Source organism: Pundamilia nyererei, unplaced genomic scaffold, assembly GCF_000239375.1.
Source record: "Pundamilia nyererei isolate P.nyererei 1_Seehausen unplaced genomic scaffold, PunNye1.0 scaffold00183, whole genome shotgun sequence".
Lineage (NCBI taxonomy): Eukaryota > Metazoa > Chordata > Actinopteri > Cichliformes > Cichlidae > Pundamilia > Pundamilia nyererei.
This window is the reverse complement of record NW_005187584.1, coordinates 125,537-152,938: the sequence shown is the minus strand read 5'-3', so window position 1 is coordinate 152,938 and position 27,402 is coordinate 125,537. Positions and strand designations below refer to the sequence as shown.

The window sequence follows — 27,402 nt, the reverse complement described above, 5'->3', positions numbered from 1 at the left end:
GGTCTGCTGATTGAAGGGTGCAAATATCATCCTGATAGAGTTCCTTAAGTCCAACTCTGTCAAGGAAAGGTGAACATTTTGTGCGTTTCTGATCGTCTTAGAAAGAACAGACCAAGCTTAAAATATGCAAATTATTGAACGGCAGAAACAGTACTTCAGGTTTAGCTGCTGTTTTGAAGAATTAACCGATTCTGTTGAAAGAAGGTGCCAGCCGCGTGTTTCATTCTGGTCGGGTCTTCATCCATTTCCTGCAGCTGCATTTCCAGCATAAAGCATTTTTCCTCTAAACTCTGCCTTGACATGCAGATGTGATGAGTCATCAGGAGTGTGAGGTCTGTACATTACAGCAAGGAAATAGGCAGACGTGACATTTCCAACAGTAGGGTGATTGCAAATTGCAAGAGCTAACTATTCACTCATTTCCCCCCTGTCACCTTCCACTCCTTCCTTCCTGTTTTCTTGAACTGTGTCCTCTCTCTCTCTCTCTGATGTGTGCAGTCAGATACCGAGTTCTGGGATAAGATGCAGGCAGAGTGGGAAGAGCTGGCTCGGCGAAACTGGCTGACGGAAAACGAGCAGGCACAGATTCCCTCCACTGTGTCTCCGTACGAGAAGGTCACTGTCATTAAAATGTTACTCTCAGCGCGCACGCAGATTCGTCCTGATGACAGTGATGCAGGAATATGCAGAACTGCGTGTGCACCTAGAGTGAAAGTGTGCAGTATGTTTACATCTGACATCTATAAAAACCTGAAACCAAATATAGTTTTATCAGCCTTTGTGGATCAACATTTAAAATATCTGAGCTATTTATTGTCTTCCACGTTGATTTAGTGTCCAATTCTGTATTTATCCATGTGTGACTGTCAGAATTTATGCAGCCATAAAATGAACCTTGCTAATATTCTCACAATGCGCATGAGGGAAGATTTATGATTAGTAAGTGGCCTTGAAGTCTCAAAGTGATGAATGAGTGAGCAACGGAGGGATTTTAGGAACAGGCGTGATTAATGGAGGCTTGTCACCCTGAGGTTAACGGTCAACTATCAGAGACTTTAAGGTTACTGTAATGCACCGAGCTTTGTGGATCCAGAACTTTTATATATGTGAATGGGTTTTAAAAATGAGGAATGACGTGTAAACTAGTGTTAAACAACTCCGTGTTGAATGTGAAGCCTTTGGTCTCAGTCACACATACCTGGTAAGCACTGGTATCCATGCAAAGATGAGTATTCCTCTAGTGGTTGCCAGTAGTTACTGGAGGTCGCTTGCCGTCGCTGTGAAACTGATTCTTAAAGACCAGCCAGTGATGCCATCACTACCAGTTACTATACTGTCGCTTAGCATTAGCTGATAACAGTGGTCACCTCCAGTTTGTGTGGAAGATACCTAATTGTCTGCAAGCACTGGCTAACTACTGGCTAAGTGATTGTGAACCTGTGACGTGTAACCTGTCAAACTTTCAAGTTTCACTAGCTAGGAGGCCAATTAGGGAGTCTATGCAGACAAGTGGCTTCTTCCATGTAAGCTCCAGGCGACCGTGGCAACCTGCTAGTGACCAAAGAATTTAAATAGAAGTTTCCAGCAACATAGCCAACACCCATTAGCCAGGTTGTTGGGGAATATGGATTTTTTTTCACCTAGAGTCAGCTGCCGGGTGAATGCTGTGCCACAAAGGGATGAGGTGGTCTCTAGGTCTGTTTGACCGATTCCCTATTGTGTATGAGAAGAGTGACAATATGAAAACCCAAGAGTGAAACAGCGAGTAAAGCTAAAGCTGCTTATTTTATTGAAAGCAGCACAGATAATTAAAGTCTAAGAGTCTAAAAATATGCCATTCTGAAGAAGAAACATACAAAAAAAAAGTAATAATTTAGTTGTATTTATCTTTCTGGTTCACGCCAGACTGATCAACACTACTTGTTAATGTGTTGTGATGCAATGTAACAACGCCTGCACACTGACCTGCATGTTTACCGCATCACAATGACGTTTTCCCGAGTTTCAGAGGACATGAGCACATGTCTGAGCATCACCCACCAGCTGACCTTCTTATGCCAGGAAATCATGTGAGATCAGACTTGTGGGCTTTCTGTATTGATCCCAGCGTAGCGCTCGTTCTTAAGGAAAAATCTGTTTCAAAGTCATCGTGCTCAAAAGCACGCAACACACCAGGGTAATCACAGTTTGAAAATGCAAAGTTTAACATTTAAAGAGAGCAGACAAACCCTGGGGAGCTCAGTCCAGGTTTGATGTGAAGGAGAAAAGATCAATTCCTGCTCCTGCAGTTTTGCTTAAATATACAACTGCACAGGACACTTGGTTTGCATTGGAATAATAGAAGAGTGAAACTGACGTTGCCACTGTGCTTGTTTTTATCTTTTCTTCTTGCTGATAGGGTTACTACTTCCACACAGATAATCCTTATAAGGACTTGCCTAATGCATTCGAAGAGGGACTGAAGAAATCCCGAGAGGGAGACTTGCCAAACGCTGTGCTTTTGCTTGAAGCAGCTGTCCTACAGGACCCTCACGATTCAGAGGTGAATTCTGCTAATATACACATGCACAGAGCTGTCAACACACACTGTTTACCCAGTCAAGTCAGTAGCAGAGCTATTCATATTTACAGACATTTGTACACTTTTAGAGTACAAATGGCCGATAAAACTGCAGCCTTACGCCGGCTAACTGCACTGGATCACTGAGGCTTTCATTGCAAAGCTATGGCTAAATCCTCCCCTGCTACAGAGGAAGAATGCCTCACTGACCAGCTGATTTGGTAGGCAGCACCCACAGGCTCAATGCTGATTGCCTGTAGAGGTCAGGGGATTTTTTCCCTTTTAAAAATAGTTGTTTACTGTAGCAAAAAAATACTCAACTTGCACTTGATGAGAATTTCCATTTGCCCAGTGAGATGAACAATAGCTCATTCTCCTTTTTGTATTCCTCCCATTTCAATGGAGTGACCTCTTTGCGAGCTGAAAGAGCAAAGCCTTCATTCAAAGTACTTCGGAATCCCCTGGAATATACAGAAATGTGCCAGTTATTCCGAGGAGAGGATTATCCCACGGTATATGGAACTAATACGATTCCAAATTTCCTTGTAGGGCACGTAGCGGCTTATTGGCCGACTGCGAAGACCTCTGAATCATTCAGAAATCATTTGGCGCCTGGTTTCAAAGAGCTGAACAAAAAAAGCATGTAGAGAGATTAGAACAGGTTATTAAATGTGCCCTTACACACACATCATACAGTGGGACTAATCTCATAATCTGGATTGGATTTCAGGTTCGTTATATCATTGTCTGGCCTCTTGTGTTGATGAAGGCCCTAATTCAAGTCAGTGTCGTCCCTCTAACACATAAACATATTCAAATTAAAGAGGACAGCAAGTCATTTAAAGCTGTGGGATAATGATCTGCTCAGCTGAGCAGCAGAAAGGGATGATAATCAGCTGCTTTGGGCAACGATGAGACAACCCCCAAAACAGGAATGCTTTTTTTCCTTCTTGTTTTCACTAGTTTTGCATTTGGCTAGGGTCAGTGTTACTACTGGTAGCAGGAGGTAATACCTGGACCCTACAGAGGTTGGTAGTAACTCCTCCAGGAAGGCTCATCAGTACGTACCATTGCAAGGAGGTTCTCTGTGTCTACCAGCACAGCCTCGAGAGAATGGGGGAGATTGGGGTGTGCCAAGTTACACAGGAAATGGGCAGAAAATGAGGGGCAAGAGGACTTCTGGAGAGATGAATCCAAATTTGAAATATTTGGTTCAAAGTGTTGACAGTATGTATGGAGGAGCAGCCCTGAGTGTCTACAGCCAACTTTTAAACACGGTGGAGGCACAATCGTGGATGCAGTTACCTTCACATTTTGATCCACTGTATATCATCTATAAAGCATCTGATTGGCAGGGGCTTCATGTTTCAGCATGACAGCGATGCCAAACACGATGCCAAACAATGCAGTAAATGCATACCTGGATAGGTCCCATCGCGGTTACACACAAAAGAAACTATATTTATTATTAAAGTATGCTCTTTTTCAGTTTTACTACATAATATCTGATGGTGTCTGAGGACAATAGTCCAAATAAAACACTGTCAGTCTTAATCATCACTGCATATACCCCAGTTGTACTTCCTTAAAATTAGCTGGAGCTATGGATGTCTTAACTCACAGTAGCCAGACAACAGCCGTGGCAGCATAGGCTGTACACTGTTTCCACCGTGTGTTTTTTACTCTTTGTTCTTTACCTGTTTGTATTGTTTTGATGCAGGCCTGGCAAGTCCTGGGGACCACCCAGGCTGAAAATGAGAACGAGCAGGCAGCGATTGTCTCCCTCCAGAGGTAATGACAAACAACTGCATTCAGTTCCCATTTAAAATCAAAAAACGCTCGCAGACATTGGAGTCAGTCAGCTGTTGCTGCTTGGGAACACCATATGTTTGCACAAGTGGGACACTGTGGAAATATCATGTGAAAAGATGAAGCCCAGCACGTGAAATTTGCCTGCGAGGTTTCACTGAACTGTTTAACAGCAGTAGGTTCAGCGAGAACAAAACCAAGTCATAACTATATGCCGATGTTAAAACAGTATTATAAGAAGAACACCATCACAGTTTTGTTCAGTTATCCTTAGATGGAGATGGGAAGAGCAGGCTCTGGGAGTTTTATTCTTAAAACAGAGACACCCCACATGGATGGTGATAGCACAGAGCACGTTTATGAGCAGAAGCCTCAATGGGAGGTGGCCCACTTTCACTCACACTGGTGAAGCCGGAAATGACACCTTTCTGGGAATGTGAGTGCTGACAACAGAAAACACAAGAGATTCAGCAGAAAGTGTTCTTCCTTCAGATATGGTCCATTTTTCAGAAGAAAGAAACAAGACTAGGAAAATGTGATCGCTGTTAGACGTGGATTACAAACGGTGTCCGCTGTCATGCAGAATATCTTAGTTGGCCTGAGATTCCTGCGGTCCAGCAGAGTCCTACACGCTCCTTCTGTGGTTTGAATGTCTGTGTTATGTAATGGCTCCATCTACGAAGGCTCTTTTTGTATGAAGTGAGATTAAATGTTTTTAGCTTGTGGTTACAGTGGCATCGTTTCAGATTCACAACACTGCTGTATTCTCTTTTTTATCTGTTTGTTGAATAATGTCATATGCTTAACTTTTTTTTGCCATGTTTATGCTTTAATTCAGAAAATGTCTTCTTTGATACAAAGGCTACACCTACAGTACTGCTATTTGAAATAAAGCAATTAAGATGTGATCGAAGGGCAGACTTTAAGCTATGACTCGAAAACCGTATCACATTAACTGTTTTTTTATGCAAAGTCCATTTTCAGACAGGTGACTGAAAGGTGGGTTTTTGACGAGGTGAGACCCGTTCCCTTGTTATTCGATGACAAATTAAGCAGATGAAAGATCTGATTCCAATTGTTTACCTTCTGTTTAGTAGCTGTTTGCTGGAAACTGCCAAAAAGATGAGACGTTATATGTAAAGTTCATCATTAGGCTGGAAAACAAAATAAACATAGAAAGGCCAGTTCATGCGTTACTCTAAGAAAATCACAGAGGGCCTGGAAGAGCACAGCTAAAGTAGAGCAGAATTGTTGATGCAAATGATGCAAAGAGAAAAGCACGCCAAACCAGAGAAATGAAGCAAACCACATCGTCCGTCAAACACAGTGGAGGCTGTGCTATGGCACGGGCATGTGTGGGTCACAACTGTTTATTGATGGTGTGACTGCTGATAGAGGTAACAGGATGCACTGTGAAGTGTACAAGGCTATACCCTCTGCTAAATGATGCTAAACTGATCAGAAAGGATTTCACAGTGCATACCAATAATAAGAAGCATACTGCACATAGCAAGGCAAACATGGCCGACTCAGTCACCGGCTTTCAACCAACAGATCGTGCTCTTTAGTTACTGAAGAGAAAACTGGATACAGAGAGATCCCAAAAAGTAACAACAGTAGGAGGCTGAAGGCCTGGCAGATCATCTCAAGGGCGGAAACACAGCATTTGGTGATGTCCATGAACAGTTGTCGAGGTACAGGCCGTCAAAATCTGAAAATTGTGTCTGACGGTCTAATTATTTTTAAGCCTATAAAAATGGGGGACTAAGTATAAAGATGTCTATAATTCCTAAACAGTTTCGTATTTTTGTTAAACGCCTTGAAGTCAAGTCTGCACTTTGATCACACCTTAATTGTTCAATTAAAATCCACTATGTACGGAGGCAAACAATGCAACACTGTGTGAGTATTTATGGGCCTAACTTTATATGCAGTGAACGTCAGTGTCCTGAACCAGGGTTTACGTCATTTGCAGCGGGACTGAAATAATTTGGTTTGTGCGAGATTAGGGTGGTTTTAAGGAAGCTAGCACATCAACTGTAGCAAATCTGGCTAAAAAATTATCTTGTTGAAAGCTAAATCTCGTTTTGGCCTCCCCTTTAGTCTTTCAACTAATCCAAGTCGTTCATCCAACACTGTTCTGTTCTTCTTCCCTTTTCAATTATGAAGTGCCAGCACAGTGGCAAGCGTCCACGTGATATAACCGGTGATATAACTTCAGCAATTACTACAAACATACTTTCCGTCTCTGGAACAACCACCCATGCCGTTTTGCCTAAGTGCAAAGCTAATTCAAATCATCAGCTGTGGGTAGCATGCAAACACGACTCTCTGCAGCAGAGACGGAGCAGGAGAAGTGTTGCTCGTTCGCTCTGGCCCAGAAATCATTAGCCTTGGCCTGATGTTCCTCTGCTTTGGCCTGTCCCAATTAATGCTTGTCAAATCTAGATTTCTCTTTGAAGTGAACACCTTACTTGATTTCTCTTCTCCCGTGAACGAATCGTGTCTCCATCCAGGTGTTTGGAGCTCCACCCAAACAACCTTATAGCCCTCTTGGCTCTGGCAGTGAGCCTGACCAACACTGGTATGCGCCATGATGCCTGTGAGGCCCTCCTCCGCTGGCTGAGACACAATCCCAAGTACAAGCATCTTGTCAAAGGCAAGACTCATCTAACGGGATCTCCAAACTCCCAGCGCAGGATGTCTCATGCTCCCAACCTGGGCAGACATGAAAGGTAGAGTATTTAAACTCTTTAGACCTAATTAAAAGGATCACTACAGCATAAGAAAACCTGCAGTCTCTTGTTTGCCACTTTATTAAAGATGGACGGATGTCTCGTATGTTGGCTTTGTACACATATCAGAGGCTGCAGCAAGTCAAAGGTGTTGTTGATGAAGTGGAAAGCAACATGTAGCTGTGCAGGTTTCTTAAACTTGTAGCTGTTAACAATTACTAAACCAAGTTTAAGACATTTCACTTTAAAATCTGGTCCTGGGTGTTTGTTTTGTACACTAATACACTGATTATTTAACAATAATTGGCTATTATTTTGCTATCTGTCTGTTTTCTTCCACCTCTCTAATTCAGAGTCACAAGGAGAAGGGTTATCTCAACTATTATAAGCTACAACCCGACAGGTTGGTGTGTATTTAAAGGGCTAACAGAGAGAGACAGACAAGCATTCACACCTGCAATGCTAACCACAACACATACCTTCAGGACAGGCATGTGGACGTTAACCTGCAAGGAAAGGAGGGTGTTGGTACTAGCAGTTAACATTAGCCACACATCAGTTTTTCCTTCTATTTATAACATTATAACATACTGAATTTGTGTGTTTTTTTAATTCAACAATAAATATCACGTGCTGGGAATATTTTTAATTCTAGCAAATATGAATGACAAAATCCTTCTTCCACAGATTCCTGGTTCCTTCTTTCCTAATAGCAATTGTTGCCACAGCTGACGATGCTGTGGCAGACGGGCAGTTTGACGTGTGCTTACACTCCGTTGCAACATTATAGCAGACGGCTTCATTCATTTGGCTGGCTTATCTTTATTATTGGGATTGTTCGTGTCTCTAATATAAAATATATGCACAGCCAAAAAAATAAAAGGAAGACACTGAAACTGTCAATAGGAAACAAACAATCATGCTAGATATCTATACTGACATGGACTGGGTAATGAAAGGATGCTGAGATGGTGCTCAGTGTGGGCCCCAAGAGTAGCTGACAACAAAGGGGCGTGCTCCTGATGAGGTAACTGATGGCGTCCTGGAGGAGCTCCTCCCAGATCTGGACCAGACTATCGCTGAGCTCCTGGACAGTTGGAGTTGCAGCCTGGCGGCTTCGGATAGACAGAAACAGAAAGTTTCAGATGTGTTTTATTGGATTTGACTTCTGTTGTTAAAACTGGTAAAATTACGATTCCAGGATTTGTTAATACTCTCGTATATGTACTTGTGAAATGTAGTACTGGTGACACTGGTAGTGGCAGTAATACTGGTGAGATGGTAGACAGAAGGTTACAGTACATGTGTGGACCTTGTTAAATTACTTTGTTAAGTGCGTGCTGTCTGCAATATTTTAAGCCGTATAATTGAGGTTGTTTGGTATATCTGATCTGAAAGACCTAATTCCACTCCCGAGGTAAAGTAGCGCTTTATCAAATCATTAATCGTCTAGTCAGTGTGAAGAGACACAGTTACAGCCCAATTACTGCGGTCTCCCCTCTAGTCCACAGAATAACATCCCTTTAAATTTTTGCTGCTCACCTCATCCCTCATTTTCTATCCCTTCCTTTTATCGCTCTGCTAAGGCTCGCGTCACAGTTTTCAGATACATGCACTGCTAAATATTAGACCACAGCTTCACTCATGTTTACAAACATCAGTGAACATGTTTACAAACTGTTTACAAACAGAAATTCATTCTTTCCATACGACCGGCCTGGTTTCCAGTTTTCCTCTCTGTACCGCCCCCGTCATTCCCCCGGCTGCCTCTCATCATGTTACGCTGTGAATAAAAGTCCAGTGCACATCATGGCCCTGCAGTCTTATGCGTGCTTACTCAGCAGCCTTAAGTCACACTAATCCTTATCTCAATTTTGTGTGTGTGTGTGTGTGTGTGTGTGTGTGTGTGTGTCCACAGCTCCCTGCTACCAGAGGTCAAGGAGCTCTACCTGGAAGCAGTTCAGCAGAACTCTGACAGCATCGACCCAGATTTGCAGACGGGCCTCGGGGTGCTTTACAACCTCAGCGGAGAGTTTAACAAAGCCGTGGAGGCCTTCAACACGGCTTTGTCAGTGCGGCCCGAGGTAGACACACAGCCCTACGCACTACACACAGGGGCACGGTTTAATATGCATGGTTCTCCAAAAAGATGACTTTAGGCTGACACTTTACCATATACCAGTCAACAACTTAGCAGCTTTGTTAGTTAGGCTCTACTTATCAAGTATAGTTTTTAAAAGAGAGAAGGGAAATAAGTGATAATCCAAACACGGCTCATAACACATGAACAGCTGGCACTGCATTAATGCACCAATGTCAACAGCTTTCATACAACAGTGGATCGGTTGCTCACATATTACATCCATGTTACAGCACAACAGTGGGTTTTCTGTTGTCGTGGTGTTACGGCCCTAGCAGGGCCTCCTCCTGAAGATGCCTGTGTGGGCGTGTCCCACCACCTCTTCTGCCTGAGGTGCCACCTTTCCCTTTTACACAGCTGACTCGCGTCAGTAATCAAGGAGATTTAAGCCCAGGGAAAGGTGAGCTCTGGGCCAGAGTGCCAGTAGTGTGGTTACAGCTTGTGAGCTGAGTGCTTGTTGTGTTTGCAGCTAGTGAGCTGCTCTTTCTTTTTGGCTTACGTTTTACTTTATTGATAAGGTATGTAATTTAGACTTAGACTTAGACTTTAGACTTAGTGGTCTTAGTGTTTCAGAAACTGCTGATCTGCTTTCACACACAATCATCATCTCTCAGGTTTAGAAAGAATGATTCAAAAAAAGAGAAACTTGGTGAAAATCCTTCCTTGGTGTCAGTGGTCAGTCAAAAATTGCTTCCAGCTGATAGGAAGCCAACAGTAACTCAAATATGGCACCAGTTACCACAGTGGGTGAGCAGGCAATCGTATGGCCCTTTCATGCATGTCTTCCCTGTCTTTCTCTGCTTTCCTGTCTAGTTCCATTATTGTAATCAAATAAAGGCAAATGCCAAAAAAATAACCAGTTATTACAGGCAGTGTATAAAAAGAGCATCTCTGAGTGCACAGTGCAGCAGCAGAAGACCACACTGTCTGCCCCGCCTGCTTAACAGGAAACTGAGGCTACAGTTTACATGGATAATACAAGACTGGAAAAATGTTGCTTGATTCAATGAGTCTCATATTCTGCAGCAACAATCGCTTCATCCGGCTTCGCATCAATAGTTCAGGCTGTTGGTGTTAGAGTGGTGCTGGGTACAGTATCTGGAGAAGCAGCCCCTTTTGTGCGCCACGGACCAGTTTAATGTCGGACCATATTTTCACGGGCCAACCTTTAAGGTGTGGCGGATAAATACAACAAAATAAAATGATACAACCGAGACAAAAACTGTGGCGCTTTGTAAATATAATAATAAAAGCGAATTCACTGTGTAATTGTGTAACTTTATTAGCAGCGTCCCCCTGAACAACAGTGAGAGTAACATCCCCCTCTGTTACTATGGTAACGCGTAAACGTTTCTTTCAAAATAAGACGCACAACTTCAACACGGGAAAGACCCAGGGAACTGAAAACTGAAACCTCAAGCCTCGCAGCCCGGTATCAAACGAGCGGTCCGTGGCCCGGGGGTTGGGGACCGCTGATCTAGCGCACTTTGGGCCTCTTAGTACCGACCGGTCAGTATTTAAACACCACAGCCGACCTGAGTATTGTTGCTGAACGTGTCCATCCCTCTGCTGACAGCAGAATAGCACACTACATCCCATGGATCAGATCAAACTGGTTTCTTGAACATGACACTGAAGTCTCTGTACGGCCACCACAGTCACCAGATCCCAGTCCAGCAGAGCATCTCTGGGATGTGGTGGAACGCAGATAAATCTGCAGCAGCTGTGTGTGTTGGTTGTGTGTGTGTGTTATTATCGTGCTGATGTGAACCCTTCAGGAATGTTTCCTGTGAGCGTGTGCTGTGCTTTCTAATACTGTACATACTGTAAGAGCCAGACTTCCAAACACACGCAGCAGACACGAAGCCCCAAAGCATAGCGAGGATGACCACGATATCAAGGGAGAGCTTGTGCAAACAGATGCAGTGAGGCACAGCAAACTGTCACAGCAATATGCGAACTGTCGCGCTGCCAAATCTGGCCTGGTGAACTCCTGACTGGCACACATATGCTCTCGCTTGTGATCCAGCACAACGGTTGAGCAAGACGCAATCCGCACACACATACACAAAAACACACATAATTACGCAGAGAGCTAAAAATAATCTCAGATGCATGCATATTCACTCCACTAGAACACACAGGCATGCGACAGATAAAATGGACACGCACGCAAATACAACCAAGAACTTTTCTACCATTTCTCTGTATGCAAATGAGCTCCATCCTCCCAGCACTGTCCCAGGCCGGCATGAATATTACTCACTGTTAAATCCAGCCTCCCGCATTTGACTTGGTAATATCAGGTCCCCTGCTGGAAAAATAGCTCTGAACACAAAGGGAGATAATTATACCCCAGTGCTGGGCTTAGCCAGAGATGAAGGATCCCTGTAACAGACCATGACCTCTGTATGTGCCTGTCTACCTGCAGGTGGGAAACAACAGCAAGGACATCCTTTGTGATATAACTCAGCTATCCTTAAATTACCCTTCTTGAGTTACTTTTAACCAGGGGAGATGTTACAATGCTCCAAAACAGCCCCTTGTTATTTAGGTCTCTAAAGAAATACTGCTTTGTCACACTGTCACTGCAGATGGAAGGCCATGTGATGCGCAGCAGCCCAGATTATCCAAGTCCTAATTAGTCCATCTATTGTATTAAAGACACTGCAAGCTGATTTTTAGGTCCTTCAAAGGTGGACAGCGTTTAAGCCTTGAATAATTAAATAATAATTGAAGCGATGTCGCTGATGAGTTTTAAATTGCACTAAATGACTGAATGCAAGTCTTGAGTATGTGGGTTATTTAGGCTGGCAGCATCTAACACCACACTGAGCTGTACCAAACCTTCACTACCTGACATTTCCTATTCCTCAATCAACCGATGACTCGCACTCTTGTGCAGGACTACTTGTTGTGGAACCGCCTCGGGGCCACGCTGGCGAATGGAGATCGAAGCGAGGAGGCGGTGGAGGCTTACACAAGAGCCCTGGAGCTGCAGCCGGGGTTTATCCGGTCCCGCTACAACCTGGGCATCAGCTGTATTAACCTGGGGGCACACAGGTGAGTGATCTGTGAGTGGGATAGCATTTCTATTCTTTTTGCGTAATGCAGTGGAGTAGAATTAATAAGCATAACAGCCAAAGTGTAGGTCAGAAAGGGCAGCAGTTGAAGTAAGACAATGCACAGAGTTAATATGTGAGTTTTCATAAATGCCAAATAAAAACATGACATCTTCACACTGAGAAGTCTGCAGACGATATTGGCTCAAAAATCAAAATGTGGCTGATTAATTTCCTGTTGATAGATTTATTATTGCAGCTCGAATCTAAATTGCAAAATGTGTGACTTGGTGCACAAGATCTCTTCTTATGAATCATTTATCTCGTGTGGTGAGTGGAATACTGTCTGCACATATCAATTCTGCTCATGATACCAATCATATGCATTCATATGAGTTTTAATATGTACCTGCCAGACAACACCCAAAAGGCAAATGCTTATCCACAAACAGAAAATATTCAGATTGAAGCTACTATCAGCGTAGAAATACAAGCAGCAGCACACAACCAGAAATCTGACATGAGCAGACATCAAGACATATCCAAACTCAGCCAGTTACACTCAGAGATGGGCAGTAACGCGTTACATGATGAGTAAGTAAGGGATTACTATTGCAAATTACTATTACTATTACTATTGCAAAAACGGTAATTAGATTACAGTTACTTTCCCGTATGAAACGCTGCGTTACTGCGTTACTGAAACCCAGATTTTTTTGCGAGAATGTCTCATGACAGCGACGTTCGTGACAACAGCTGTGTGCAGATCAACAATGGATCACATATCGAGTGCAGAGAGAGTATGAGCGTGCAGCGTTTAAAGCATGGAAGTACTGACCTTACTTTGAGTTTGATTCCATAAAAAGTGACAAAAACATTAGTGTCCGCTGTGCGTGGGAAGAAAACTTCTTTTTACAGCGAATAAACCCCTAAACTTCCAACAAGCAGCGAGTAGCTACGACGTAATGGGAACCTCACAGAGAAACTCGCGGATTCTTCCACTGACCGCGGCACACCTGCACCAGGGTAAACCTCCGCCTACCCCACTCCTGCTTTACAGGTGAAAATAGAGCAACAGGACCGCTGAGTCTTTGACTTTATTTATTTTCTGCTGTGTTTTACTTTGAAAGACTGAGTGTAAACACAAAAAATACTTTATTTTGTGTGGAATGTGCAGAAAATAGGTTTAAATGTTAAACTAATTTCTTCCAGTCAGAGAATGTTGCAGATAATTACATTTTTGCTTGATGCATAAAGTTAAAAGATTAAAACTAATAAAACAAGTTTTAAAAAGAGACTTTTCCATCTGATTACATTTTGTATGATGGATTATGCAGAAAAAGTAGAATTGGGCTGAAAGATCTATCGCTTTATCACCTATTCAGGTTGTAAATCGTGTTTTTAAAAAGTAACTAAGTAACTGAGTAATTAGTTACTTTTGAAAATAAGTAATCAGTAAAGTAATGTGATTACTTTTGGGGGAAAGTAATCAGTAATTAGTTACTGATTACTTTTTTCAAGTAACTTGACCAACACTAGACAGCTGTCAGTGGCCGAAGTAAATAAATAGCATAGACACTAACAAAATAAAAGCATAGAAATAGTCATAGAAACAACAGGACTTCATCTAAATTTACTCTAGTTCAAATGAGTAAGTTTTCTAAACCTTACCACTAAAACGCAAGAAATGCCTTGACGTTGAGGTAGCTTTAAATGTCTGCACAGTTGCCTTAATGCAACCACACAGGTCCTGTTAGTTTGGCAGGTGAGACATCTGCTTGAGACGTCTCGCAGAGTGATCAAGTGCAGTAAGGTTTGTTATGTTTTGGCCTTTTTGTTAATATTCTTGTTGTGCAAAATAAGTTGGTCTCGTCTTCCTCCCCTCACCCCAACCGACTGGGCGGGCCTCTCCCTGAGCCTGGATTTGTCCAAGGTTTCTTCCTGTTTGATGGCAGCAACATTTCTCAGGGTCATCTTTACCACTGTGTAGTATCGCCTCTTCTTTTAACAACAGTCTGTACGTGTCTCAGAACTGAGGAGACCAGCTGATGGAATTTTGTGATGCAATGACTTGCTTTTATTCCTTCATCCCCAGAGAGGCGGCCAGCAACTTCCTGACTGCCTTAAGCCTTCAGAGGAAAAGCCGGAGTCGCCAGCAGTCCCACCAGGTGATGTCTGGAAACATCTGGGCGGCTTTGAGGATAGCTTTATCCATGATGGACCAGCCTGAACTCTTCCAGGCTGCAAATATCGGCGACTTGGATCATCTCATGCGGGCCTTCAACTTAGACATTTGACGACCAGGAGGCAGTAATGCTAACATCTGCCCCCTCTTCACTTACTATCTGATTTCTACCCAACAGCCAAAAGTCCAAAGTGCACAGTCAGAATGGACTGATGGACGTCAGAGACAACAGTGTATTTTTATGCACGTCCAAATTAACTACAGTCGTCAAAGCTATTATATTTTTCACCCAAGTACCTCGGAGCAGTTCTGGGGACAGGTTCTTCCAAGGGTTTGAAGGGACTGCTCTGTGTTGGATTTGCACTGTAATTTGTGATTTCCCTGAAGAGCACAAGGACGGGCAAAGATTGTACGAGCAATGCCTTAGAGGACACATCAATTAAAAACTGACTCATCCAGCGGAACAGAGCCGGCAGAGACGGACGGTTGTACGAGCCTGATAGAGCAGACCTCACAGGCCGTTTTCAAAGAAAAGAGAGGAAAAAACATTTGACTCCTGAAGGATGGATTTAGTGAGCAAATGACAAAGACTGCAGCGTATAACCTGGAACTCCAGGCTCTGTTCCTGGCTTATTTTCATCCTTTCAATGGGAAAATAATGATACTGCACGAATAAGCATTTTCATAACTGGATTCTTGTTTCAAATTAACATACTTTTAGAGGTTTTCCCTTTGCACATCAGATAAACAGATATAACTTCCTCAGTCCGAGTGGAATGTGCAAGCCTTACTCAAAAGCATGCGACCAACAATATTTATTTATACTATTTTTATGAAAACAGAAAAAACCCACACTAAGCCATTTTCAGACTAGTTTCATTTTCTTAAATAACTGCTGTCTTTTGAACTTGAAAGCTTTCTGAGCCACTAATTTTTGTTTCGCTCGGTTTTTCTCTCCTTTCTTTTGGCTCCTAGCTCCTCTTTGTTCCCTTTAAGCTGACTGCAGAAACACAGAAAAGCTGGGCAACAGCAATCTATAAAACCTTCATTAGTCTTTTCAAACTTTAGCATATGAAAACGTTATTCTTAACAAGTCTAAAAATATCTCTTTTTATCTTCTTCTGCTAGTTCTGGGATGGCTTCAGAGTTACTAATGACTACTGTACACATTATTCAGTCCTTTTTTATTTTTGCTGACCTGACTCAGTTTGTTTTCTGTTGTCAGTATCTGCTGACGCCGTCACTGGTGTCTTTGCTGCTCCTCCAAAGACAGCAAGGCTCATGCATTTAATAGTCATAATGCATGATTTGAATATTTACGTAAGCTTGGGCAGAATGCTGCACATGTATGATGAACGCTGTTCGTTTCACCACACACTTCAAATCACATCAGGTTGATGTTCAAACTCGAGATGGTTATGCATCTGCAGAAAACATGATTGTGTAAATACAGTGACTCTCCTGCTGCAGGACGAAAGCTTTTCCTTAGACATACTTTTTAGCTGACAGCTTCACTTGCATCACTGCTGCTAGTTTGAAAGTCACTCTCTGAAGTGAATACCCTGTACCTCGCTGTGCAACAGAGTAAATGATAGATAATCTTCTGTACTGCATAGCTCAGCACATTCGGGTGTTTATCAGGCGTGTCCACGGTCTGAGGGTTTTTATTGTAGCTCCTATGCAAAAGGTCATGTTTTATGTTGCCATTCTGAATTGTTGCGGGTCCCCGTCTGCCTCGGCAGACCGAAAGGAAGCGTCGTTTCGGTGTTTGGAAAGAACACTATCAGGCAGAACCAGAGACCAGTGTGAGAGCCATTCATCTTCCAAACTGTACAGCCGGGGTGTCACGGTCTGTACAAGAAGAAGTGTTTCATCGGGAAGTTGCCAGAATGAAAACAAGTGTTCTCCCAGGGAGAAAGTGGTCAGAAGCTCTGACTAAAAGAAAGACTGATCGACACAAAGAGTGCAGCCTTCTGCTTTTAGAATCAGGTTGCACGGACATGGCGTCTTTGACCTTAGTTGCATCCATCAAATTCACCGCCACTGATGAAAAAAGATCAGCTGCTCTACTTGCCAGATACTTAAAAAAATATTGGCACAGACTCTATTTATCACACAACCAGGATAAATAGATCAAACATTAGACGAGAAGTCAGAGATACACAGCACATATGTGCATGCCTCTAACAGTCGGCCTCAGAGGGGAGCTAACAGCGACTTTGGCAACGAGGCCAAAGCAGGGGTGCATGCACAAATGTTTTCACGGTGGGAGACTGGACGATGATAAAAGGTATCCTTCGCTGGAACAAATCAGGTTTACATCCAGGAGTTCATGTTTGATTTCTGTTTGATTAGCATTAAATTACTGTGGAAGTCAAATTTAAGCATACTTGTAGCTCCATACATGCCAGCGAGGGTCTGTCTGCCAGTTTGGCCCAGACTGAAAGGGGTGGCGTGAAATTTGCTTCCAGCACGTCTCCCAAAAACAAAAGTGTCACTCGGCCGGCAGAATGGGTTTAGCCCAAATAACTGTAAAGTTTGCGACGGCGCCATGAACCTGCATCGAGCTACCTTTAGAGCCATTTGGCTGTCAGCGTTTTAATATAATAAAGCTTGTGGTTAAATTCGATATGGAAGCTCTGCAATCCCTCACCTGCCTGCTTTCTTGTTCAGCCGCTGTTCTGTTCTTTAGATCATTGCCACACTTTCACACCCAGTCATAATACTCTCGTTCAATCACCTTCTTGCCTGCCTTCTTTGAGCCAATTAGCTTCCACTCTGGTTTAAATCTGTGCTCTTCATTGCTCTCCCTTTCAGACTGTCATTTGCACAACCCACCTCGTCCCCATCTCTATTTTCATGTTCACCACCACCAGCGTCTAGACTCCAGGGGGTCCTGTCCTAAATCCTATTCCTGCTGGGACAGGTAAGATGGGTCACCAGAGTCTGATCGCCAAATACATTCATTTCTTTGTCTCAACAAATCATGTTCAGTTCTTGATCTCTCCTTATTGAACACAGGAGATATTATCAGTATGTTAGCATTGTCAGAGTGAGTGCTGCATTTCGCTCAAAGCTCCACTTTTAGGCTCACAGAGCAGCTAGCGTGGTAGTCCAGTGCACGACGATCCCCCTCCAGTTTTCTTTGCTAAAGCGTTAACTCAACCCTGTAGGAGGTCCCTATCAGCGAGAGGTTCTGCAGGCCAGGAGCTGTTCCACATTTTTCCTGGCATGCCTGTCCTCCCAGGTGCTCCCAGGTGTTTTACAAAATCAACTCTAGTTGTCTTATGAGGTCGCAGGCCCTCGCTCTTTTCCATTTCGTTACAGGTTACCACAGGTTCATGTTTTTTAAAGAAATCTTACATTGCTGGGCCACAACCTTCTTCTGCCGTCCACATCATTCCATAGTGCATTGAGATAGGATGCAGTTTTCTTTATTTTGCTGAACCTACTACTGTACCTTCTCAGGTGAACTGACCTAGCCTAACGCATGCACCTGTGCAACAAACTGAGGCTGTTTGCATGTTAGATCCTTTACATTTCTACTTTTTTAATGACGTTTTCATTCGTATGCATGACATACATGGAAGTGCTTTCTCTTTCGACCCCAAGAAAAGTAAATATATCATGAGGTTTCCTTGCAATATCGCTATAATGCACTTTTAAGTTCGCAAACTTTGACAAAACATGATGTATATAAACAGTATGTATTCTACACAAGATGCTTTTTCTTGCATGGAAGTGTGAGAGGCTCAAAATAACGAGTCTAAGGCACAGCACACTGCAAACACACTTCAGCTTGAATACTGGCTAATGAACTGGATAATCATAGTTATGCACAAATGTTATATTTATTACTTCTACAAATTACAAACACGTTTGTAACCACTGCAATGACCCCAACCTATAAAGCTGTCTAGCTGTTATTGCACAACTCTTTAGTGCTGAAAAGTTTTTATGTAGACTTTCACAACCTGCTGTGACCCTTTAACAGCTGTTTTTATAAGGTTTTAATGTTTGCAAGAATCACTTCATTAGTTCTGTTTACACTTAAGAAAGAGGGAGAGTAAAAGTGGACAGTCATACAACAGTTCAAATTCACAACTTTTACACAGACTTGCTCACCGTGTCTTCTATTGTGGAGACCTAAAGTGTTCAAAGGTGAGAGTTACGCAGTTTTATGGAGTGAAAACAGACCAAATACAATCGCTCACTGACTGCTGTGTTAGGTACACCTGTTTAGCTGCATAGATGCAGATCGTGTGGCAGTCACGCAGTGCAGATGTGATTCTGAATGTGGTTGTTGGTACCAGAAGGACTAGCGTGACTACTTTAGAGACTGTTGACTTCTGGATCTCTATAGTTTACACAGAGTAGTCTGAAACCAGGAGCAGCAGATGTAGAAGAGCATCTGTGAACATGTAACCACTGCTGTCAGCTAAGAACAGGAAACGGATCACACGGACCATCAAAACTGAAGATTCGAAACACGTCTGGTCTGATGCTCCTTGGCTTCTCCTGACATTCGGATGGCTCGGTCAGAATTTGGCATAAGCATGAAAACATGGCTGCCTGTGTCAGTGGGTCATTTTGGTCTCCTTGGTATGAAAATGAGCATCATTTAAACACAGCAGCCTACCTGATAATGACCACGCTGATAAATGTTTCCATTCAGCTTCTTGGATAAAATAAGATTTAATTACATATTGAATTTATTAAAAATGTGTGCAGGGGTACTAGCAAGGTGTACCTAATGAACTGTCCAGTTAACGATCCTAATGAGGCAATCACATCTTTGGCTCCGGCATGTTTCTATTAACTGAAAAAACGAATAAATACCCAGACACACAAATAATTCTTCGTTCTAATGAAACAATGATACTGAAAAAAAAAAGGTCAAAACAGAATAAAAAGACTCCAAAGGAGGGGCATTATTCTTCATTTCACTGGAATAACTTTGTTTTTGTGTATCAATAAGACACTTTTTATTTGGCTTTGTCCACTTTTATTATCTCTAAAAGATTTGTGCTTTTAAAATGTGGGAATTGGTGCTTAGGGTACAGAAAATCCATAAAGCATCCGTGATGGCTTCACTGGTTGGGCTCATTGAGGTTGCTGTTGCATATGTACTTCCTCCACTGCTCCGGTTCAGAACGTGCACTTTGTTCTCATTTATTTGCGTCACACGTATATGAATAATATATTTTGAGGGATGAAATTAGAAATAATGTAATTTGTATACAGCCACTCGTTTATTGAAACACCTACTATAATGCATATTACTCTCCCTGTATAATCACGAGGACAGCATTAGCACCTTTGGAACGTACAACATGAAAGTAATCTTTTAAAATAAAGTGTTGTTATATATTCGACACTCCCGTGTCTTTATTGTGCCGACTCCTGCCCGACACGATGAAGCCAGGTCTCAACAAACATGTCGTTTATTAAATGATCCAAACATCATAAGTAAACAGTGCCACTGGTACACTGGACTGCCATGACTCTGTTCACATACACCTAAGCCATATTTGGATACATTACAAAAGTCAGCTTAAAATAATCAGTTCAAGGAGAGCTCTGAAATGAAAACTACAGAACTGACACAAAAAAGGCAGAAAGATTAGAAACAGGTCAAGAAGCTTTTTGACATTTAGTTAAATGGAGAGAAAAAGAGAATGAAGCTCACAAGAGTACAACGGTACAACCCAGACGACTAAATGTCCATCTCTAGTTAACATGCTGACAGTGGAAAAAACCTTTTTTATATGACAAAATGAACCATTACGTTTTAAACAAGGTAGAGAAGAATGGAAGCGACGGAGCTGGAGAGAAAGCTGAAAGACGAGGACAGAAAGACGGCAACGAGCTGGGACCACGAGAGGAGCAGAGACAGCTACCCATCATTAGGCAAAAGCTTGTCACTCACTCAGCGACGACGAGAGGCACAAACACAAGACTTGCATAGAGATGTTTAGTATTCCCCAATGCATAGACAAACAGTTTCTCTGGTAAGAGGCTAAGATTTGCTCAGGGAAATCGAGGCACAGTGTTGTTAAAGGGGAGTCATATGGATTTATTATATAAATTACATTAGAGTTTTTTGTCTGTGTCAATGAAAAACGCCCGTAGAAACCATCGTGGTGCTGTTCTGCTTTTCTTTTCTACTCTCTTTGTCAACAGCACGTCTTCCCTTTGAGTACGAGAGCCTAAAATAATTAACTGTAATTCAACGTTTGATAAATTACGATTAATTTGAGCAGAACTCCACCTTCAAATATGCTACCGGAAGCAGACCGCGCTCTCCGAGATGAATAAAACGTGAATAAAAATAAAGATATGAAGCCAAGTATGGAGATACTGACAGTCAAGAGCACAGTGTTTAATCCATCCTGCACATTATGAATATTACTGAGCAGATAAAGCAGAGAGCTGGAGGCTAGACCAGCTCCAGGCCCTAAAGAGTGGCCCGCTGTAGCATCACAGTCATGTCTGAGTGTTTTGTTTGCAGCGAGCACCACGAGTGTATACATTCAGAGGAGGTATGGTCACTGTACAGCTGTTCTCATACAGCTGTTCAACAGCAGATTTGGTTATTAGTGCATATTGCTCTAGACAAAAACATTCAAACTTACATGGCCTGAAACAATCGTTTTAGCTTCTGGGCTACAGTCCGAATCTGTCAGAGTGATAAAAGAACCAGCGGGAGCCAGGTGCAGCCCAGTAACAGTTATGTCGAGTTTGCAGATATTTTGCACTTTGAGCAAAAATTATGTACACAAAAGGTTCACCTACGTTACTATGCAACCTCCCTGAACAGGGACGACTGGACAGCCAGGCTGGCCTTAATTAGATCGAATCAAATGAATATAATCTCCTTGGCAGTGCTGCACTTCAGACATGAGTCCTGGTAGTTTGTGACTGGCAAGTACAGTGCAGGTACAGGAAAAAGTCAAAAAAGTGCAACAGGGACAGAAATGACACTAACATCCTGACAGCCGGCGCATCAGGGCGTTGAAGGTTTTTCATTAAATGTGACAAACGTACACGTCGGCCTCGAGCATAACCGGGACGAATCGAGTTAATGCCCATTCATCACTCTGAAACTCACGTGGTGACTTCCATGTGTGGAAAACCAAAACCTTTTCATTCTTAGTGAATTTTGCTCCGCTTCATATTTGTAATGTTTTACATGAAGCACTTGGGATTGCACTGTGGAAGGAGCATCGCGCTCCTCTTCTCTTTCCAGTTTCTCAAAACATTCAATGCAAAGCCCCCTGCAGCACAGGAGCTTCTTGTTTGTTGTTGCAGTTTCAGAGCAGGGCTGGCAGTGAAGCACTGCACTTAAGTACACATTTATAAAATGCACCACTTTGGGAAAAAAGAAAAAACGGCACAGTGACTGAAGGCAGAGAAGAGGAGAAAGACTGAGAGTTGATATGTGGCGTTGTTTCGTGTAAAGAGCACAATCGTAGAAATTGCACAGATCCCTCTGTACCAACACTGTCAAGACATGTTCTTTCTTTGAACACAAACACTGATATTTAAAGCATAACACTAATACACAAAAAGCACATCGCTTTCCCTTCTGACCAGAGTTCCTGGTTGCTCCAGAATGACATCACAATAAGGCAAGCAGCTGGTCGGAGAGGTTATCCCATCGTTCCCACTGAGACGTCACAGTTGTCTGCCAGTCTTCTGGGTCTGTGGTTATTTAAAGGACACGGCGCAGCGAGCAGCGGTCTAACTGCTCGACAGTCGATGGTAAAAGTAGACGTAGCCCAAGTCCTTTGGAGGTCTTTCTGACAAACACACTTTGTGGTCGTTGTAGATCACCCACCTGCAGGCGGGAGAAGTGCACATTAAATTCACACAAATGCTTTTAAAGTGTCATTTTTCTCAAATTTGAATGAAAAGATTTAATGGGTTCATTATTCTTTTTCTACTCAGTGTAAAGAGGAAACAGGCTCAGTTATGATCCAGCAGCACGCAGCCAGACTGGTGAACTATCGTAGAACTAAAAACAATAATAAATCTGTACACAGTTAATGCAACGAGATGAGACATCAGAGATGTTTCTGTGACAGGTCGTCAGCTCTGTAACATGAAACACTGCGTGCCGCTCACCGTCCCTCCTTTTTGATGTGACAAACATAATGTCCAGACATCGTGGACGCTCCCATGTGACTGATGAAGGCGAAGAGCTCATATCCTTAGAAAAAGAAGAAGAACAAAGTCAGTGAGTGACAAACTAACGCATATTTACAGAAAAACAATTAAAGTGATAATTATCTAATAAAGTGCTCATTTTCAGTTTTAACTTAAAAACAGGTGATGTATTTAGCACGTGGGGATAAAATGAAGGAATTTAAATTGTTTTTTGATGCTGCTACACCTTGAAATCCAGTGCCCAGCAGCACCTGGGTACAGCACGCGTCATAATCAGACCTGACTGGGGCTAAAATGGCCCGTGGACGCTCACAATGTCGAGATTAAATTCAAGGGCAGAGAAGCAGTATGTTTCTGTCGGAGCGGCGGTCGTGCAGAGTCACTCACGTCCCGGTCCGTCTTTGACTCTGGGGCCCGACGCGTCTCCGTCTGGGGACAGCGTGGAGTCGCTGTGCGAGTTGGCGTTGGAGAAGGCGTTGTCATTGGGCTCTGTGTCAGCCATGTCTGAAAGGGCATCACTCTCCTCCTCCTCCTCCGGGTGGGTGAAGATCCAGTCGAGAGCTCGTTCAAGATTATTGTTCTGTAAAATGCCAAAAGCGGCGCAAACACGGTCAGCTCGCTGACATTCAGAACTAAAAAGGCCGTAATATCCCAGGAATGCTAAGAACCATAGGGAATCTCTTCTTCTCATGCAGATGTGAACATGCTCACCAGGTAATGGACCGGTTCTTATACAAAGGACTTTTCTTAACCTCCTAAGACCCGAACTCTTCCACGGCATGCATTTTTATTTCTCTTTGATATTTGGTCACATTGGGGCCCAATGAATGTAAAAACAAAGAATTACCAGATTTTGTTTTTTTACATTATTTGAGTTTTTATGAAAAATAGGAGCCACACATGAGGATATTTGTTTAAAATTCTGATAGAACAGTAGCAGTATAATGTCCTCGTGAGTGGATTTCAGGCCTTTGTAGAGCAAAATGGAGTATTTTGGTCTAAATAACCCAAAATGTGATGTCTTCATATGTGGACGCCAGGTCCTAGGAGGTTAAAGCACTTTTATCTCATTCACACACATTCATACAAGCAGCTTTTTTCTAACATTCACACTCCAGTGAATGCACTGGGAGCAATTCGGGGTTCAGCATCTTGTCCAGGCTGCAGCAGCCAGGGATCAAACTACAAACTTTCCAATTAGTGGATGACCTGCTCTACATCCTTAACCACACCCACAAATATTTCTGCTTTTCCTGGAAAAATTATTTCCTGAAATGCTCAAATCAACAGTGACAGTAGAAGCAGTACTCGTGGGAATAAAACCAGAGCTGATGATTGAATTTTGGGGGGATTTATTTTCCCCCACAGCTCCAGTGCATCTTGGATAAACTCCTCATAAAAAGCAGTCTCACTTTTAGGAACGTGTTAAATGAACAATTATTTACTAGAAAGGTGAACGCAAACATCCGCCTGTGCTCATTTTTCCATAGAGGATGTTTGCGTTCAGTCCAAAATAGAGGTGTGATGCCTGGGGAATGTCAGCGTGAGGAGCATGTCGGGATGACGAGGAGTTAAGCTGCCTGATGTTGCCGGGCGGGTCACTGCGCTTGAAGAGCAACTCTCTTTTTCTTCCTAATTTTGTGCTAATAATGAACCAAGACTTGAGACCGCTTATCTGTTTCACACCTCCATCCCTCAGGACCAACGTGAGCTTTTTTCCACTTCAACAACACGGAGGCAGGCAGCGAGTTGGGCTCACTGATGATGAGAAGCCTGGTGTGTCTATTTGTGCGTCTGACTAACAGTCTGCTGGGCTATTTTTGCTGAGGGCGCACTTTGAAAGATGAGAATCAGAGGCCATTTCAAAACAACACTGATAGATTTACTGCAACTGTATCACGCTTGACTCATTGAAAAAATAAATCAACACTATGAATGCATTCAAAGTGAATCTTATGTGATGATACAGTGAGTTGAAGAGTCAGTGAGCCGTGAGCTGTTCCTAAACCTGACAGGCTGCTGGGATTACAGCTAAATGCAGACATTTCTAATCCCTCTGACATGTACGACCAATCACATCTGCACTTTGCCCTCTGTTTAAAATCACCACGCCGCCTTACACCAACTTCACCTCCTGACACATTGTTCCATTTGCTCAGTGTTTCTTCGAGGTTTACAGGCCGTATTTTCCTGATTGTTACCCGTTTTAATGACTCAATGAATGACTAATTGTCAGAGTTTCTTTCCTCTTGCGTTTCAAACTAACAACATTTATGGTGCCTGGAGGTCAGAGCTGTGTTTTTGTCCCGCACCCATCAGAGACAGCGAAGCGCGTGGGTGGTTCTTTGTCGTCCGGATTTCCGTCTTCGGCTCTGATTTATTTCTATATAAATATGTAAAGTATTGCATGTTAAACAGGCTGAGATACAGGCACCACCTTATCGGCTCAGACAGGCTGACCATCGCTGTCCACACAGGCCGTCGGGTGCCCCTCGTGTTTAAAACAAATCCCTGCTCTCACGAACTGCAGCAGAAGACCTTTTCAGTCACACAAAATGGTATTTGTAAGACATCCTGGATAATTACCAAAATAATTATCTGATGTATTTTAAAGATTTTTTGTGCTAGTGGCTAGAAAGACTCCAGTGGACATAGTGGGCAGAAGACTGACCGTGGCTTTCAGCGCGTGGATGCTGTGAGTGCGGGGAAAGCCCATTGAGGTAAGGATGGCAATGCTCTCCTCGGGGGGCGAGTTGCCCAGCAGGGCGGCGCCCGTGGGGCTGTCACCAGCGGAGGGGCCGGGATCAATCATGGAGGGCAGAGTGAGCGGCTCTGCAAAGTCTGCGAGGAAAAAGAGACAAAGGAAAAAATAATGATGCAGCACATTCCCATTTATGTTTAACCTAATTACTGTGCGTTTCTGCTTTGGAGGTCAAAGGTCGCATTTTCTAGAGACAACGCTAATTCAAACTGTAAAGCGATTAAAGCTGATCACAGACGTCCGACTGGTGTGTGACTAACTGGCACTAAGAATATTTCAAACACAGAAACAGCAAACGGTCACGTTAGGAGGGCGTGTGGGAGGCATCCCGATGCTCTGTAGTGGAAACGACACACACAAATGCACCCTGTGGATTGTTTGTCACAGTCAGGTTTGCTTGGGGGGGTCTGCACACCACGAGTGTTGATCTGTTGAGGTGCTTACGCCTCTCCAAACAGATGTACAGGCTGGCAACGAACACCAGGAAACACCTGGACCCTACGCTGAGGGACTCCAGCTCTGTGGGGCTGGCAGGGATGGTCCAAACACAACACCCTTCGTGACGAGTCTCCATGTAATTCAGTGAGTATGAAAATGATGTGAATCATATGCTACAACCTTCAGTTTCACCAAATCTAAACTAAAGTGAAGACCAATGGGAGATCTGAAACCAGACTGCAGTGCACACCACCATCAAACACAACATGAAGGGAAAGAAAGTGTGCGACTCCCTTTCAGAGACTTTTAGAGTCACTTGAGCTGTTCTGGCAGAGCGTGGCCGCTCACCTCACTGACACACTTCACTTTTCTTTGTCTCGGGTTTCAAATAAGGTAAATTCATACCTCTGACTGTAGACCTGTAATGTTCCTCTTTCTCAATTCAGACTAAACTAAACTAGTTGGCACAAAAAGCCTCAGAAACACCATCTATGCACTATCTGGACAGCATATACTTAACCTCCAATACCATTGCTAGAAATCTCAGGCCATTTCCTGAAAGAGAGGTCTTCTTTGACTTGCATGTAAATCAGGTCTCTATCACTACTTTCCTTTAGCTGAAGTACTGAGAAAATGAGGCACCTATCTATCTATCTGCACGATAGAGACAAAAGTTATTGGTCATCCATCAAGCCAACCATCTGTACTTTTGCTCATCCAATCAGGCTGGTGTATTTCCAAGGCAGGCTCCCAGAAATATTAGGCCACACCTTGTAATCTTTGAATCTAGTGTTTTCAGTTCCACAGGTGTATGAACTCAAGCACCTGGCCATGCGAACCTTTGTGAAAGAATGGACTGTTCTAAAGAGAAGATCTCACTGAATTTGAGCGTGATGCTGTAACAGAACGCCAACGACTCGACGAGTCACCTACTAGATAATCCACGATAACCTTGTAAGTGGTATTACTGCAAAGTGGAAGCATTGAAGAACCACTCAGCCAGGAAGTGGGTGACCATGTAAAGTTACAGAGTCACTGAGTGCAGAGTGCAAAATGGTCAATGGTAACTTTATTGTCCCTGATGGGAAATTGCCACCAATGCTTTGCTGACGCAGTAACTGCGAGCTTCAAAGCTCCTGTGAGTGTAACATGTGGCTTGTCCAGTATTTCTGTTCATTTAATGTATTCTGAACTAGATTTCTGTCCTTATTATCAGGATGTAAATGTGAAAAAAAAATGCTGCAGCACGAGTACTAGCAGGAACTAGGCTGATCATATTTCTCCAGTACCAGCTTCTCTTTGTAAAATGCAGAACTGAATATTTTTTAAACAGAAAAAAGCTCAATCATATCTGAAATGGTCTTATGTTTGCTATTGGCACTTCCCTCCCTTAGTGCAAATATGCTTGTTGTTTTGTAAAGGAATCAAAGGTAGAATACTGTAGGTATTACAGGTACTGTGCTGCAGTGGTTTGTATCATATCTATCTAATAGACTCCAGTTTGTGCATGTAAATGGAGAGTCCTCTTCACACACTGAGGTTA

At 43.0% G+C, this 27,402-nt stretch overlaps 2 protein-coding genes across 7 annotated transcripts in view; one reads left to right on the top strand and one right to left on the bottom strand.

The window, feature by feature from the left end:
* pex5la (peroxisomal biogenesis factor 5-like a) overlaps positions 1-19,642 on the top strand; it is a 122,174-nt gene extending 102,532 nt beyond the window's left edge. For all 3 annotated transcript variants that reach the window (XM_005746744.2, XM_005746743.2, XM_005746742.2), the window contains 7 exons: positions 499-615; positions 2,399-2,542; positions 4,281-4,351; positions 6,886-7,104; positions 9,023-9,188; positions 12,150-12,307; positions 14,402-19,642. In XM_005746744.2, coding sequence (XP_005746801.1) covers positions 499-615; positions 2,399-2,542; positions 4,281-4,351; positions 6,886-7,104; positions 9,023-9,188; positions 12,150-12,307; positions 14,402-14,603 — 1,077 coding nt within the window. In that variant the 3' untranslated portion in view covers positions 14,604-19,642. The remainder of the gene's footprint in view (positions 1-498; positions 616-2,398; positions 2,543-4,280; positions 4,352-6,885; positions 7,105-9,022; positions 9,189-12,149; positions 12,308-14,401) is intronic.
* An 82-nt stretch (positions 19,643-19,724) lies between these two features.
* Positions 19,725-27,402, bottom strand: part of usp13 (ubiquitin specific peptidase 13) — a 34,221-nt gene continuing 26,543 nt past the window's right edge. For all 4 annotated transcript variants that reach the window (XM_005746749.2, XM_005746747.2, XM_005746745.2 and 1 more), the window contains 4 exons: positions 25,332-25,501; positions 23,048-23,240; positions 22,619-22,703; positions 19,725-22,331 (listed from right to left, as the gene is read on the bottom strand). In XM_005746749.2, coding sequence (XP_005746806.1) covers positions 22,235-22,331; positions 22,619-22,703; positions 23,048-23,240; positions 25,332-25,501 — 545 coding nt within the window. In that variant the 3' untranslated portion in view covers positions 19,725-22,234. The remainder of the gene's footprint in view (positions 22,332-22,618; positions 22,704-23,047; positions 23,241-25,331; positions 25,502-27,402) is intronic.